The sequence below is a fragment of the Macaca mulatta genome, chromosome 5, assembly GCF_049350105.2.
Source record: "Macaca mulatta isolate MMU2019108-1 chromosome 5, T2T-MMU8v2.0, whole genome shotgun sequence".
NCBI classification, from domain to species: Eukaryota; Metazoa; Chordata; class Mammalia; order Primates; family Cercopithecidae; genus Macaca; species Macaca mulatta.
The window spans coordinates 39,332,433-39,347,894 of NC_133410.1; the positions used below are offsets into that span (position 1 = coordinate 39,332,433).

At 38.4% G+C, this 15,462-nt stretch overlaps 1 protein-coding gene across 16 annotated transcripts in view; it reads left to right on the top strand.

Annotated features, from left to right (window-relative positions):
- Positions 1-15,462, top strand: part of N4BP2 (NEDD4 binding protein 2) — a 97,251-nt gene that overhangs the window by 31,137 nt on the left and 50,652 nt on the right. For 5 of the 16 annotated variants that reach the window (XR_013417824.1, XM_078003244.1, XM_028848400.2 and 2 more), the window contains 2 exons: positions 6,905-7,247; positions 12,094-13,237. Coding sequence is in view for 14 of the 16 variants with exons in the window: in XM_078003244.1 (XP_077859370.1) it covers positions 7,019-7,247; positions 12,094-13,237 (1,373 nt within the window). In the remaining 2 variants the exon portion in view is untranslated. Of the gene's footprint in view, positions 1-1,302; positions 1,426-5,207; positions 5,288-6,904; positions 7,248-10,049; positions 10,143-12,093; positions 13,238-15,462 lie in introns of all 16 variants that reach the window. The other 11 variants (XR_013417825.1, XM_078003252.1, XM_078003257.1 and 8 more) reach the window with 6 other exon arrangements.

Genomic DNA, 15,462 nt, shown 5'->3' on the forward strand with positions numbered 1-15,462 from the left:
GGTAGGCATTTTCTTAAACTTGTATATCAATTTGGGGAAGAATTGACATATGTGTTGTCTTCCTGTCTTTGAACATTTCTTTCATAGTTTTCAGCATATTAAGTTTTGTACTTGTTTTCTTAGATTTATACCTACGTACTGAAATATAGGAAGTCCTCACATAACATCATCGATAGGTTTTTGGAAACTGATTTTAAGTGAAACTACATATATCAGGTCCTTGAACAGTACTTTCATTCAACGTCATTCTGTTATGTTGATGAGGAAAAAAATTGGTTATGTATTGTTTTGTTTAAAGTTGTAGTTTATAGCCAAGAGTGGTGACTCACGCCTGTAATCTCAGCACTTCGGGGGGCTGAGGCAGGCTGATCACCTGAGGTTAGGGGTTCGAGACCAGCCTGGTCAACATGGTGAAACCCCATCTCTACTAAAAATACAAAAATTAGCTGGGTGTGGTGGCATGTGCCTGTAAACCCAGCTACTCAGGAGGCTGAGGCAGGAGAATCGCTTGAACCCAGGAGGTGGAGGTTGCAGTGAGCCAAGATCACGTCATTGCACTCCAGCCTGGGCAACGGAGTGAGACTCAGTCTCAAAAAAAAAGTTGTAGTTTACAAGATCCTATTGATGGCAATAAGTGAGGACTTAGTGTATTTCTGTTTTTTTTTTGTTTTGTTTTGTTTTTTAGCAATTGTGAAGGGTATTATTTCTTTAATTTCAGTGTCTGTGTGTTTTTTGCTAGTATGTATTTTTTGCTAGTATATATAAATGCAGTTGCTTTTATATATTTATCTTGTATCTTGCACCCTTGTTAAACTCACTTTCTTGTTGGAGATTTTGTAGATTACTTGGGATTTTCTATAATACACAGATAACCATGTTATCTGCAAATAGGGACACTTTTGTTTCTTCTTCCCTAATCTGTATATGTTTTCTTTTCTTTCTTTTTCTTATTTCATGGGCTATAACTTCAGCATTATTTTGAATAAAATTGGTGAGAACAGACATCTTGCCTTTTTCCTGATGCTAGGAAGAAAGCGTTTAGTATTTCATTATGAATACAATGTTAGCTGTAGGTTTTTGTAGGTGCTCTTATCAGGTTGAGAATATTTTTGTTCCTGTTTTTCTGGTAGTTACCATGAATGGTATTGAATTTTGTCATTATTTTCTGCATTGATTAATATGATTCTTTCACCCATTAAGATGGTGGATTATACTGATTTTTGAATATGGAACTAGCCTTGCCTTCCTGTAATAAACCCCATTTCATTATAGTGTACAATCCTTTTTTTTTTTTTTTTCAAGACAGGGTGTTGCTGTTGCTCAGGCTGCAGTGTAGTGGTGTGATCATGGCTCACTGAAGCCTCAATCTTCTGGGCCTAAGTGATCCTTTTACCTCACCCTGCCCCCCAGTACCTGGGACCACAGGTACGTACCACTATGCTTGGCTAATTTTAAAATTTTTTGTAGAGTTGAGGTCTCACTCTATTGCCCAGGCTGGTCCTGAACTCCTGGGCTCAAGCAATCCTCCCAACTCAGCCTCCTAAAGTTCTGGGATTGTAGGTGTGAACTACTATGCCCTGCCAAAATTCAGCAATATATAAAAACAATGATATCCACTGTACTGCCGCCTGGGTGATAGAGCAAGACCCTGTGTCAAAAATAAAAAAAAAAACACAAATGAAATATATATTGCTGAATTTTATTTGCTAGTGTTTTGCTAAGGATTTTTGTGTCTGTAGTCATGAGTATTGGTTTGTAGTTTTTTTGTACTGGCTTTGTCTGTTTTTGGTATCAGGATAATATTAGCATCATAAAATGGATTGGAAGTGTTTTCTTACTTTCTGGAAGAGATTATGTAGGATTAGTATTATTTTTTCCTAAAAATATTTGTTAGAATTTTCCATTGAAGCTATTTGGCCCTGGAAATTTTTTTTTTGTTTTAAAATTATGAATTAAATTCCTTTATAAATTATAGTGATTTTATCTATGTCTTATTGGATAAGTTGTGATACTTGTGTTTTTTGAGACATTGGTCCATTTCATATAAATTGTCAAACTTTTGTGTGTTCATAGTTTACTTTATTAGCCTTTTGATATCTGCGAAATCTATAGTAATATCCCTTTTTCATTCCTGATATTGGTGATTTCTGTCTTCTTTTTTGTCAGTCTTGCTAGTCTTTCAGTTTTATTGATCATTTTGGTAAATCAACAATTTATTTCATTGAATTTTCTCATTGTTTTCTGTTTACAATTTATTTGTTATCTATTTATTATTAATATTTTTATTATTATTATTATTTTTTAAGACAGATTCTTGCTCTGTTGCTCAGGCTGGAGTGCAGTGACACAATCCTGGCTCACTGCAACCTCCATCTCCTGGGTTCAAACGATTGTCTTGTCTCAGCCTCCCAAGTAGCTGAGACTACTGGTGTGCACCACCACGCCCAGCTAATTTTTGTATTTTTAGTAGAGACGGGGTTTCACCATATTGGGCAGGCTGGTCTCGAACTCCTGACCTCAGGTGATCCACCCACGTTGGCCTCTCAAAGTGCTGGGATTACAGGTGTGAGCCACCGTGCTTGGCCTGCTTTTTTTTTTTTTTTTTTTTCCCAAGACGGAGCCTTGCTTTTGTCACCCAGGCTGGAATGCAATGGTGCAATTTCAGTTCACTGCAACCTCTGCCTTCTGGGTTCAAGCGATTCTCCTGCCCCAGTCTCCTGAGTAGCTAGGATTACAGGTGCCTGCCACCATGCCCAGCTAATTTTTGTATTTTTAGTAGAGAAGAGGTTTTACCATGCTGGCTAGGCTGGTTTGAAACTCCTGACCTCAGGTGATCCACCCGCCTCAGCCTCCCAGAGTGCTGGGATTACAGGCACGAGCCACTATGCCTGGCCTACTCTGTATTATTTTCTTTTTTCTGATGGGTTTGAGTTTATATTGCCCTTCATTTTCTAGGTTCTTATGGTGGGGGCTTAGATTATTCATTTGAGACTTCTTTTCTAATGTATGCATTTAGTGCTATAGATTTTCCTGTTATCACTGCTTTAGCCATGTTCTACAATTTTTTTTTTTTTTTTTTTTGAGACAGAGTCTCACCCTGTTGCCCAGGCTGGAGTGCAGTGGCTGGATTTTAGCTCACTGCAACCTTCCCGAGTTGAAGCAATTCTCCTGCCTCAGCCCCCTGAGTAGCTGGGATTATAGTTGCGCGCCACCTTGCCCGGCTAATTTTTGTATTTTTATTATTATTTATTTATTTACTTTTGGAGACAGAGTTTCTCTCTTGTCGCCCAGGCTGGAGTGCAATGGTGCTATCTTGGCTCACTGTAACCTCTGCTTCCTGGGTTCAAACGATTCTCCTGTTTCTGTTTCTTCAGTGTGCTCACCAGCACGCCTGGCTAACTTTTGTATTATTAGTAGAGACGGGATTTCATCATGTTGGCCAGGCTGGTCTTGAACTGACCTCAGGTGATCCACCTACCTCGGCCTCCCAAAGTGCTGCAATTACAGGCGTGAGCCACCGCACCCAGCTAATTTTTGTACTTTTAGTAGAGACGGGGTTTCACCATATTGCCCCGGCTGGTCTCGATCTCCTGAGCTCAGAGTGGTCTACCCACCTCAGTCTCCCATGGTGCTGGGATTGTCGGCGTGAGCCACCACACCTGGCCTACAAATTTTGATATGGTATATTTTCATTGGCATTCAATTTATTATATTTTTAAAATTTTCTTTGAGACTTCATCATTGACCCATGTATTATTTAGATGTATATTGCTTGGAAATTTTTATGTTATTGATTTCTAGTTTGATTCCATTGTGGTTGGAAAACATACCTGTGTGATATCAATTCTTTTAAATTTGTTGTGGTTTGGTTTTAGCTTAGGATATGCTCTATCTTGGTATGTCTTCTGTTAATACTTGAAAAGAGTGTGTGTTCTGCTGTTGTTGGGTGGAGTGTTCTGTAAGTATAGATTAGATCCTTAATTATTGGTGGTGTTGAGTTCTATATCTTTGCTGATTTACTGTCTACTGTTGATAGAGTGATGTTGAAGTCTCCAACTATAATTGTGAATTTGTCTATTTCTCCTTTCAGTTTTAGCTTCACTTATTTTGTAGCTCTGTTTAGTGCATATACATTTAGGGTTGCTATATATTTTTTATTTATATTTATTTATTTATTTATTTTTGACATGGAGTTTCACTCTTGTTGCCCAGGCTGGAGTGCAATGGTGTGATCTCAGCTCGCTGCAACCTCTGCCTCCTGGGTTCAAGTGATTCTTCTGCCTCAGCCTTTCAAGTAGCTGGGATTACAGGCATGCGCCACCACGCCTGGCTAATTTTGTATTTTTAGTAGAGACAGGGTTTCTCCATGTTGGTCAGGCTGGTCTCAAACTCCCGACTTTAGGTGATCCACCCGCCTCGACCTCCCAAAGTGCTGGGATTATAGGCATGAGCCACATGCCTGGCCTTTTTTTTTTTTTTTTTTAATTGAGACAGTGTCACTTTGTCTCCCAGGCTGGAGTGCAGTGGCATGATCTTGGCTCGCTGCACCCTCTGTGTCCTGGGTTCAAGCGATTCTCCTGCGGTTAGTCTCTCAAATAGCCGGGACTACAGGTTAGTTCTTTTTGTATTTTTAGTAGAGACAGAGTTTTGCCATTTTGGCCAGGTTAGTCTCAAACTCCTCACCTCAAGTGATCCTCCTGCCCATTGTCCACTGTGCTGGGATTATAGGCGCCATCCCCTGAGTCTGGCCAGGGTTACTGTATCTTTTTTTTTTTGAGATGGAGTTTTGCTCTTTTTGCCCAGGCTGGAGTGTAATGGCACTATCTTGGCTCACTGCAACCTCTGCCTCCCGGGTTCAAGCAGTTCTCCTGTTTCAGCCTCCTGAGTAGCTGGGATTACAGGCACAGGCCACCACGCCTGGCTAATGTTTGTATTTTAGTAGAGACAGGGTTTCACCATGTTGGCCAGGCCGGTCTCAAACTCCTGACCTCAGGTAATCCACCCACCTTGGCCTCCCAGAGTGCAGGGATTACAGCTGTGAGCCACTGCACCCAGCCTGCTATATCTTTTTGATGGCCTGATCCTTTATCATTACACAGTGCCCTTCTTTGTCTGTGGTAATTTTCTTAGCTCTGAATTCTACTTATATCTGATATTAATATATAAGTGTACTTTTATTTAATTGTAATTAATTTAAATTTAAATAGGAACATGTGGCCGGTGGCTGCCATATTGACAGTGCAGTTCCGGAAGGTGGAGAGAGCTATGATACAAATTTAATTAAAAGGTAAATTTTATAATGTAATAGAAGACGATAAGGGCCATGGATAGTTAGCAGGAAAGGAGAGATTAGGGCAGAGGGAGCAGGGTATATGGTTTTCAGTTGGATAATCAAGAGAGAAATCATTGAATGTGACACTTGAACAAAAATTTGCAGGAGTACAGGAGTTAGCTGTGCAGATATCTTGAGGAAGAGTATATCAAAGGCTAGCAGACAGATAGGCCATTGTAAGAACTTTAGCTTTGTCTCTGAGTGATGTGGAGAACATGTAGGGGTTTAGATCAGACCCTTTTTACATTGTATAAAGCTCAGTCTGGCTGGTATATTGAAAATAGACTATGGGGTATAAGGTACAAACAGGGAGAACAGGTAAGAGGTTGGAATATGGGTTAAAGATGACAGGTGTCAGACCAATGATTAGAGCAGATTTTGGGAAATATATTAGACATTTAGTTTTGGATATGTTAAGTTTGAAATGTTTGTTAGGTATATTCAAGCAGAGAAAACAAGCAGACTGCCTGTAGTTCTATTCCAGATATGAGTCCCTGCCCTTGTGGAGCTTACACTTTATTGGAATATGGGTGGTAAATACAATATGTGTATAAAACATATGCTATGTAAGAAAACAATAAGTCCTGTGGAGAAAATTCAAGTAGGAAAGTGGGGTAAATAGTGTTGAGGCACTGAGGTCTTGAGAAGGTAATATTTGAATAATGATAAGAAGGTGATAAGGAGATAATTGGAGAAAAGTGGTTCCGTAGAGGGAACCAAGGTGTAAAGGTTCCCAAGGGAGGACATTGCTGGTGTGTTTGAAGAAGAGCGAGGAGACTTAAGTGTGGCTAAGGGAAAGGACAGTGCAGAGGTGACCAGTGTCCAGGTTATGGGCCATTTTAAGGGCTCTAGCTTTTATCTTGAGTTAGGGAGCTAGTGGATAGTTTAGTAGAAGAAAGGCATGGTCCAACCTATGGTTTAATTGAGTCACTCTGGCTTTGGTGCTAAATAGACTGAAGGGGCAAGGGTGGAAACCAAGAGACAGGAGACTTCTAGGAATTTAGGCAAGAGGCTGTGGTAGCTAAGTCTAGGGTGGTGGCAGTGAGGAATAATAGTATTCTGGATACGTTTTGGGAGTCACATTGACAAAATTGGCTTACCAGTTGCATGTGGGATGAGAGGAGTCAAGGATTATTCCAAGATTTTGGCCTGAGTCATTGGAATGATACAGTTGCGCTAACTGAGATGGGAAAGACTGGGAAAAGCAGTTTTGAAGGGGGTGATGAGGAGCTGTTTTGGACATGTTAAATGTACGGTGCCTATTGGACATCTGAGTATAGGTGTTCAGTATGCATTCTAATTATATTTATGAAGACTTTCATGTTTTTAAAAATGAAAAAATATATTGAAACAGTGTATTCATTGTTCTGAAATATATATTGTTAACATCTTAATTTTTAACATGTTCAATCCTGGCAAAACCTGAATATTTTGGAGAGAGAGAAATTGACTACTTTTTAGCTCTGTTGTTAGAGTTGGTGGTACTTTCTTAGAGCTAAATAAAGATGTCATTCCGATTTCAGAAATGGAAATATATATAGTCTGAGTGTTTTTAATTGCTTTCTATTTTAGGTCTTTTTACTGCTGGATTGTGCAAGATATTTAACCCTATTTTTTTTGAATTATGACTTAAATATCAAACATCTTAACTAAGAAAAGGGAAACATTTTAGTTTTGGAAGTCAGAATGCCAAGGAAAAGGAAAAATCTTGGGGGAAATCCTTTTCGGAAGACTGCAAACCCTAAGGAAGTTATCGTATCCAGTGTTGCTAGTCGTGAGGAGCCAACCACTACTCTTCCTTCCATGGGTGAGACAAAAGTTGATCAGGAAGAACTCTTCACCAGTATCTCAGAGATGTTTTCTGATCTGGATCCTGATGTAGTGTATTTGATGCTTTCTGAATGTGATTTCAAAGGTGAGAAAAAGTTTAGTTTGAACCCTGTCCATCTTATAAGAAGACTTTGTGTACTATGCCATGATTAATAGTAATATAGAAAAATGTCTTATTTCTATTTTATTCATCATTTATTAATCATCTGCTGTTGGCAAGTTATTAAGGTTGGTATTTGAGTTGGTATTTGGGATATGAAGAATAAAACATAGTTTCTACTCTTAAGAAATGTGCAGTTCTAAATGTAAGGTATTTGTATAGATATCATATTCTATCTCTTTCATCTTTACTCTAGAACAGACTGGCACTATTGACACTTTAGGCTACATAATCCTTTCTTTTGAGTGGCTCTCCTATGCATTGTAGGTTTAGCAGCATCCCCGGCCTATACACACTAGTTGCCAGTAGCTCCTTACCACCCAGGTGTGACAATAAAAAATGTCTCCATGTCTTGTCATTTGTTCCCTGGGAGGCAAAATTGTACCTGGTTGAGAACCACTCTCCTCTAATGTAAGCTCCATAAAGACAGAGGTTTTAAAAACTTTGTTTTACTCCTGTATCTTCAGCCCATAACATGGCAACTGACTCATAATAGGAACTGAGTAAATATCTATTAAGCAACTAGGTAAGTATAATTTTGAAAATAAGAGCTGATTAAGAGTTGAGGCTAGTCGGGCGCGGTGGCTCACGCCTGTAATCCCAGCACTTTGGGAGGCCGAGGCGGGCGGATCACAAGGTCAGGAGATCCAGACCACGGTGAAACCCCGTCTCTACTAAAAATACAAAAAATTAGCCGGGCGCGGTTGTGGGCGCCTGTAGTCCCAGCTACTCGGGAGGCTGAGGCAGGAGAATGGCGTGAACCCGGGAGGCGGAGCTTGCAGTGAGCCGAGATCGCGCCACTGCACTCCAGCCTGGGCGACAGAGCGAGACTCCGTCTCAAAAAAAAAAAAAAAAAAAAAAGAGTTGAGGCTAGCAGAGTAGTATAATTTCAAAACATTGACTTTGGAGTCAAGAAACCTGGGTTGGATTTCCAGCTCTGCCACTTAATCTCTCTGAGTCTCAGTTTTCTAATCTGTTAGGGAGAAAAATAACAGTATGCACCTCATAGGACTTTTTTTTGGTGACAATTGAGTTTTATTTTTTTGTTGTTGGTAAAGTCTTCAGTATGGTAGGTTATTAATAACTTGTCATACATTGTTTACAAGTATGTAGACAGAAGGGAGTTTATGTAAGTTGGCTAGATGAGTAATTAAATGTTGATGCTTAGTATTGTTACTAGCCATGATTAGTATAAGATAAAATTATTCTAGATTTGGGAAGTTTTGGTAATGTGTTATAAACTTCCAGTTTCAGTCATTGTGTGGTCTGTGATGTGAGCATGTCTTATCCAGTTATGTATGCAGAAAACCAGTTGTCAGCAGTGCATGATGCTCAGAAATGATAGTATATTGAATTTTGTAAGTTACTTCAACATTTTCCTTTGATGTGTTTCAAATTTAATTGTTGCATATAAACTAATACAGCAATGAAGAATTATAAGAAATCCACATCATCCTATACCATAACAAAACAACTTATTTTTGTTTTTCAGAATCTTCTATAGACCTTGTTCATAAGCATTTGCGATTTGAGTGGTGGAATTTTGTATTATGTATTTTTAACTTAACATAAGCATTTTGTCTGTGTTGCTGTAATCTATATTTTTAACGGGTTTCTAATATTCTACTGAGTTGTTGTGCTATAGTTTAATTATATCTCCATTTTTCACGAATAATTAATATTGCAGAGAACATCTTGGTAAAAAATATATTTTTCTTTCTTTTGGCTTTTTTTTCTTAGTTCCAAAACTTTATTTTCTTGCATCACAGGGTAAGAACTGCTTTGGCTCTTGGAAGCATACTCCTAAATTGCCTACCAGTGAGGTGTTCTGATTTGTAATTCCACCAGCCTTGCATAAGTGTAGTGGTTTCACTTCAGCCTTTTCAACATTGTGTAGTAGTGTTTTAAGATTTTTTTTTTTTTTTGAGATGGAGTTTCGCTCTTGCTGCCCAGGCTGGAGTGCAGTGGTGCCATCTCAGCTCTCTGCAACCTCGGCCTCCCGGGTTCAGGTGATTCTCCTGCCTCAGGCTCTACAAGTAGCTGGGATTACAGGCGTCTGCCACCATGCCCAGCTAATTTTCTTTTTTTGTATTTTTAGTAGAGATGGGATTTCGTCATGCTGGCCAAGCTGGTCTTGAACTCCTGACCTCAGGTCATCCACCTGCCTCAGCCTCCCAAAGTGCTAGGATTACAGGCGTGAACCACCACACCTGGCCTGTGTTTTAAGGTTTTAATAGGAATAAAATTGCATTTTTCTTTGTGTTGATTTAATAAAGAGGAATGTTGGACATTTTTGTACATGGTTGTTTATTCTTGTAATCTTGTGTAAATTGTTCATTCATTGAAAAAAGTTTTTTTTTTTTTTACCATGGTTTTAATTTTTCCCAACAATCTGTATAAGGACTTTTCTTTTTATGTGATAAGTACCTATCCATCTTGGTCTTTAATTTACTTTTACTTAGTGTTAGTGTAATTTTTCATTGTATACACATTAAATTTTTAGTTGATCTTTTCTGGTTTTACTGTCACTTTACTGTCATGTAGATTTTTTTCATAGAAATACTCCTTATGTTTGCTTTCTTTTTTTTCCCCCCTCCCTGCCCCCCCCAACCTTTTTTTCTTTTCTTCCATTTTTAGGTTTTCTGTCCTTTGTAGTATTGCTATGATCTCCTAATTGGTCTCTGCCAGGCTTGCCCCCTCCAATCCCTCTTTGTTTTTCTTCTTAAGGGAACATTAATTGGGTGCTTACTAGGTGCCAGTTCTTTGTGCACAGCACTTTTTCATGGATTATCTCATTTAATCCTCACAACAACCTATGAGGTAGGTGCTTTTATTATCCCCATATTACAAATGAGAAAATCGAGGTTTAGGGACGTTAACTTGTTGAAAGTGTCATAGCCAGCAGTAGAGATTTAAATGTTGGTGTTCTGACTCCAGACCAGAGCTGTTACCTACTCTGCTGTGCTGTTTCCAGACTTACCTTTCTTAAAACAGCAAGACAAAACACAAAATAAACAACCCCTCGCTCCAAACTTCAAATGCTTAAAAATTCTAATTTTATTTTATTTTTTTTTTGGTTTCCTTTTTTTTTTTTGGGATAGGGCCTCACTCAGTTGCCCAGGCTGGAGTGCAGTAATCTAATCACTTTCACTAGAGGCTTACTGTAGCCTTCACCTCCTGGGCTGAAGCGATTCTGCTACCTCAGACACCCTACCACACTGGCTAATTTTTGTAGAGATAGGGTTTTTCCATGTTGCCCAGGCTGGTCTTGAACTCCTGGTCTCAAGCGATCTACCTGCCTCAGCCTCCCAAAATGTTAGGATTATAGGCATGAGCCACCACACCTGGCCTTAAAATTTCTAATGGCTCCCTATTTGTGTTATAACAGAAAGAGCTCAGCATTGGAGTCAGATACACCAGTCCTGGCTCTGTCACTGACTATCTGTGTGACTTGGGCCAAGTTAATGTACTTTTTAACTTCATTTCTTCATCTGTTTGCTAGGAATAATATACCTCATGGTAGTATTTGAGGATTCAGTGAGGTGATGTGTATAAAACTTCTAGCTGAAATGCTATGACTGGTAGTTTCCTTCAAGTTCCCTTCGAAAATAAAATTAATATTTCTTAACATGGCATACAGGACTGTTCCCAATTTTACCCAATCAACCTCCCTCTAGGGAGAGCCAAGCCTGGGTTTACCCTTTTTTCTCTTGTGTCTGGCAAGTTACTTTTTAATCTTCAAGTCCCAGTTCACATATCACCTTATGTGAAATCTTTTCTTATTCTCCCTTGTGCTTCTATGGCATTTGTACATTATCAAAAATGTGCATTATTTATTTATTTATTTTTGAGAGGGAGTCTCGCTCTGTCACCAAGGCTGGAGTGCAGTGGCTCGATCTCTGCTCACTACCACCTCTGCCTTGCCGGTTCAAGAAATTCTCCCACCTCGGGCTCCTGAGTAGCTGGGATTACAGGCATGCGCTGCCACTACACCCAGCTAATTTTTATATTTTTAGTAGAGACAGAGTTTCGCCATGTTGACTAGGCTGGTCTCTAACTCCTGACCTCAGGTGATCCACCTGCCTCAGCCTCCCAAAGTGCTGGGATTACAGGCATGAGCCACTGCGCCTGGCCAAAAGTGTGCATTATTTAATCTGTATTATATTACAATGTAATTGTCTCTAATATAATTGTTTTTAATCTCTATTAGACTGCAAAGTTCTCTATTAGACTGCAAAAAAAATCTATTAAAGATTTTTTTTAATAAAATATTTCTGATATGCAGTACACACTCATAAATATATTTGTATTAAGTGCAATTCATAGCATGGATCATGTAAATAAATTAGATTTACTAAGAGAATATATAAAATACTTAATATTTAAAAGTGTATATTCAATAGGTATTTGTTAAATTAATCAACAGGCTTTAGGACTTTTATAAATAAGCCTAATATATCCAATGACAGATATCTATACATTTACTCAATAAATTCAGCAAATAATATTTATTTAATTAGTTTATTAGCTTGGTTTATTACTGTTTCCTGAAAGAATAGGATTGCATGTCTCCATCATTCAGACTTTTTGCCACTACAGACTTTGGTATGTTAGTAAAATATTAATTTTTTAAAAATAACATGAACATTGTACATTTATATTTTGTTCAATGCAAAATCCAATATAATTTTAGCTGGATTTTAATAAAATTATTAAATCTGTTTTCTCTGTCTATGTTTTTGTTGTTGTTATTATTCTTGTTGTTGTACAGTTGAAAATGCCATGGATTGTCTATTAGAATTATCTGCCACTGATACCAAGATAGAAGAATCATCTTCACAAAGTTTTGTTGCTTCTGGGAACCAAGTAGGTGCAGCAGAAAGTGAAATAATGGAAAAACGTCCTGAAGAAGAGAGTGAAGATTCAAAAATAGATTCATTTTTGGACATGCAGCTAACTGAAGACCTGGATTCCTTAATACAAAATGCTTTTGAGAAATTGAACTCTTCTCCTGATGACCAAGTATACTCATTTTTGCCTTCACAAGATGTTAATAGTTTTAATGACCTGAGTGAGTTTGTAAATCCTGATTCAAGTAATATGACTCCCATTTTTTCTACACAAAATATGAATTTGAACAGTGAAAATTTAGACAATTCTGGCTCTACGTTAAGTTTAAACCCATTACCTTCACATTCTGTTTTGAGCGAGTCCAAATGTTTTATAAAGGATAACACATTGGCTTTGGAAAGTAACTACCCAGAAGATTCTCTTCTCAGTAGTTCTTTAAATGTAGCAAGTGACTCCATCGTGGGCTGTAGCAGTCTCAATCAAAAACAGAAAGAACTTTTAGAATCTGAGTGTGTTGAGGCTCAGTTCTCTGAAGCTCCTGTAGATTTGGATGCCAGCGAACCTCAGGCTTCTTTAAACCTTCCAGGGCTTGATTTACCGGGTACGGGTGGGGATCAAAAATCTACTCGGGTCTCTGATGTTTTTCTGCCTTCCGAAGGGTTCAACTTCAAGCCACACAAACATCCTGAACTGCCAACTAAGGGGAAAGATGTGAGTTACTGCCCAGTACTTGCTCCTCTCCCCTTACTGTTGCCTCCTCCGCCACCTCCACCGATGTGGAATCCAATGATTCCTGCTTTTGACCTCTTCCAAGGAAACCATGGCTTTGTAGCTCCTGTTGTAACCACAGCTGCACACTGGAGATCTGTGAACTACACATTTCCACCCTCAGTTATTTCTCACACTTCCCCAACAAAAGTATGGAGAAATAAAGATGGAACAAGTGCTTATCAAGTACAAGAAACCCCAGTTTCTCAGGTTGTAAGAAAGAAGACATCTTATGTTGGACTAGTTCTTGTTCTTCTCAGAGGTCTTCCAGGATCTGGAAAATCTTTTTTGGCAAGGTATGAGGTTTAATTGGGTTTTAAAAAAATAGTATAATGTCTGAATTTGAACACAAGTGTGAATATATATGCAAAATGCTTTGCTTAGTACAGATCTTTAGTAACCCCTAAAATGTTTTCTTTTTACTAAGTTTTACTAACTTTGTGTAGCTAATAATAACACTATTTTCTCTGGAAACTTTTTTTATGGAATCCCTTCATCTTTGACTATCTCTTTGAAAGACAGAAGAAAAAATTAAAGAGGATTCCAAAATTGTGAGTTATTGACGTAGTAGAGGAGAGCTAATTTGAGTGGGAGAAAGATGAGTTCAGCTTTGATCACAGAGTTAAAGAGGTATAATTGATCTTGATTTCATGGAATGAAAGTCTTAAATATATTAATTTTACTGGTAGTTGGAAATTCAGGATTATAGAATGTTGTTAAATAATGCTTTTAGAAATATGTGATTTGAAGGAAGAGAGTATAGGATGACAACTGGTAGTCAGAGAACTTCAAGTTTTCAGGGACTTTTCTGTTCCAAAATAGAGTACCATTAGTTATTTGATCTCATATATACACCTTTATCCCTTCTGTAGTTAAGGTAGGCTGTGAGTGCCTTAATCTGGGAGATAGGAGTCAAGTGTTACAGGCAGCTTTGTAATGGTTTCAGTGGCACTCCTTGAAGAGTATTGTTTTCATAATTTCTCTCTATCCCTGCTTAACCTTTAAATTCCAGAAGATTTCACCTAATCTATTTTATTTGCTAGTTTTTTTTTTCTTCTTCCAAATTTTAATCGTTAGCCTTCTAATATTATTAGTTGGGTGTCCTCTATTTGATCCTGGGTGTATCTAGTCTAGTCTTAATGAATATGCATAGATAACTGGAGAATGTCCTTCATAAACTTATTTTTAGTTTTTTTTTTTTTTTAATATCTTTTCTGTGTCTGAGTTTCTCTGCCAGTAAATTTCCACATATTCTGCTGATACACTTACAGGCATATTTTTCAGTAGACATGTAGGCTTTTCTAACTGACTTAATAGCAACAACAACAATAAAACAATATTATAGATGTTACTGTCAGTCATGGCAGTGTGTTTCATGAAAGAGATTGGACTGAAAGGTGGTACCTTAGAAGGCAGTTGAGCTGTGAGACAATTTTGAAGAACTAGGTTTCAGGGGCCTTTAGAATCAGAGGCAGCTACAGTTTGAGTGTGGGTAAAGAAAAATGTGCTTATCACAAGGTAGAAACTTAATATTTTTTGAATGAAGAGAGAGAAATAACGGGGATAGTGTTGAGACATAGAACCTGCGTTGTCTTGAAGAGAATGGTCCCATATTCAAACCAAAGGAAAACGATGGATGCAAAAAGTCTTTTTGAATTTTTTGGAAAGAAGGTCATGAATGGATATCTGAGAAACAATTTTGTTGTCCTGTGAGGGTAGAAAGCAAAAGGGTTTAGCAAGCTCTGATGATGGAGTTAAGGGAAAGAGAGAAGTTGGGTAGTAGTTGAAAGGGGTCACAAAGTGTAGTTACAATTTTTTTTTTTTTTTGACAGAGTCTGACTCTGTCGTCCAGGCTGTTGTGCAGTGGTGTGATCTCAGCTTACTGCAACCTCCACCTCCCCAGGTTTATGAGATTCTCCAGCCTCAGTCTCCTGAGTAGCTGGGATTACAGGTGCCTGCTGCCACCCCCAGCTAATTTTTATATTTTTAGTAGAGACAGGGTTTCACCATGTTGGCCAGGCTGGTCTCAAACTTTTTTTTTTTTTTTTTTTTTTTTTTTTTTTAAGAGACAGGGACTTGCTTTGTCACCCAGGCTGGAGTGCAGTGGCATGATCATAGCTTATTGTTGTCTTGAATTCCTGGGTTCAGGCAATCCTCCTGCCTTGGCCTCCCGAGTAGCTGGGACTGCAGGCATGGGCCATCACACCCGGCTCATTTTAAAATTTTTTGTAGAGACAGAATCTCGTCATCTTGCCCAGGCTCATCTCAAACTTCTGGGCTCAAGCAGTCCTCCCACCTCAGCCTCCCAAAGTGCTGGGACTATAGGCATGAGCTATCATACCCAGCCTAGTTAGAATTTTTAAAGATAGCTGAGATATATGCATGTTTAATGGTAAAAAAGGAAGTGTCAGAGAAGGGAAAGCTACAAAGAGAAGAGGATAAACATAGGAATTGGGATCAAATGAGCATTCCCTAGAATGTAAGCTCCATGAGTGCAAGCGTTTTTGTGTTTTTTTGTTCA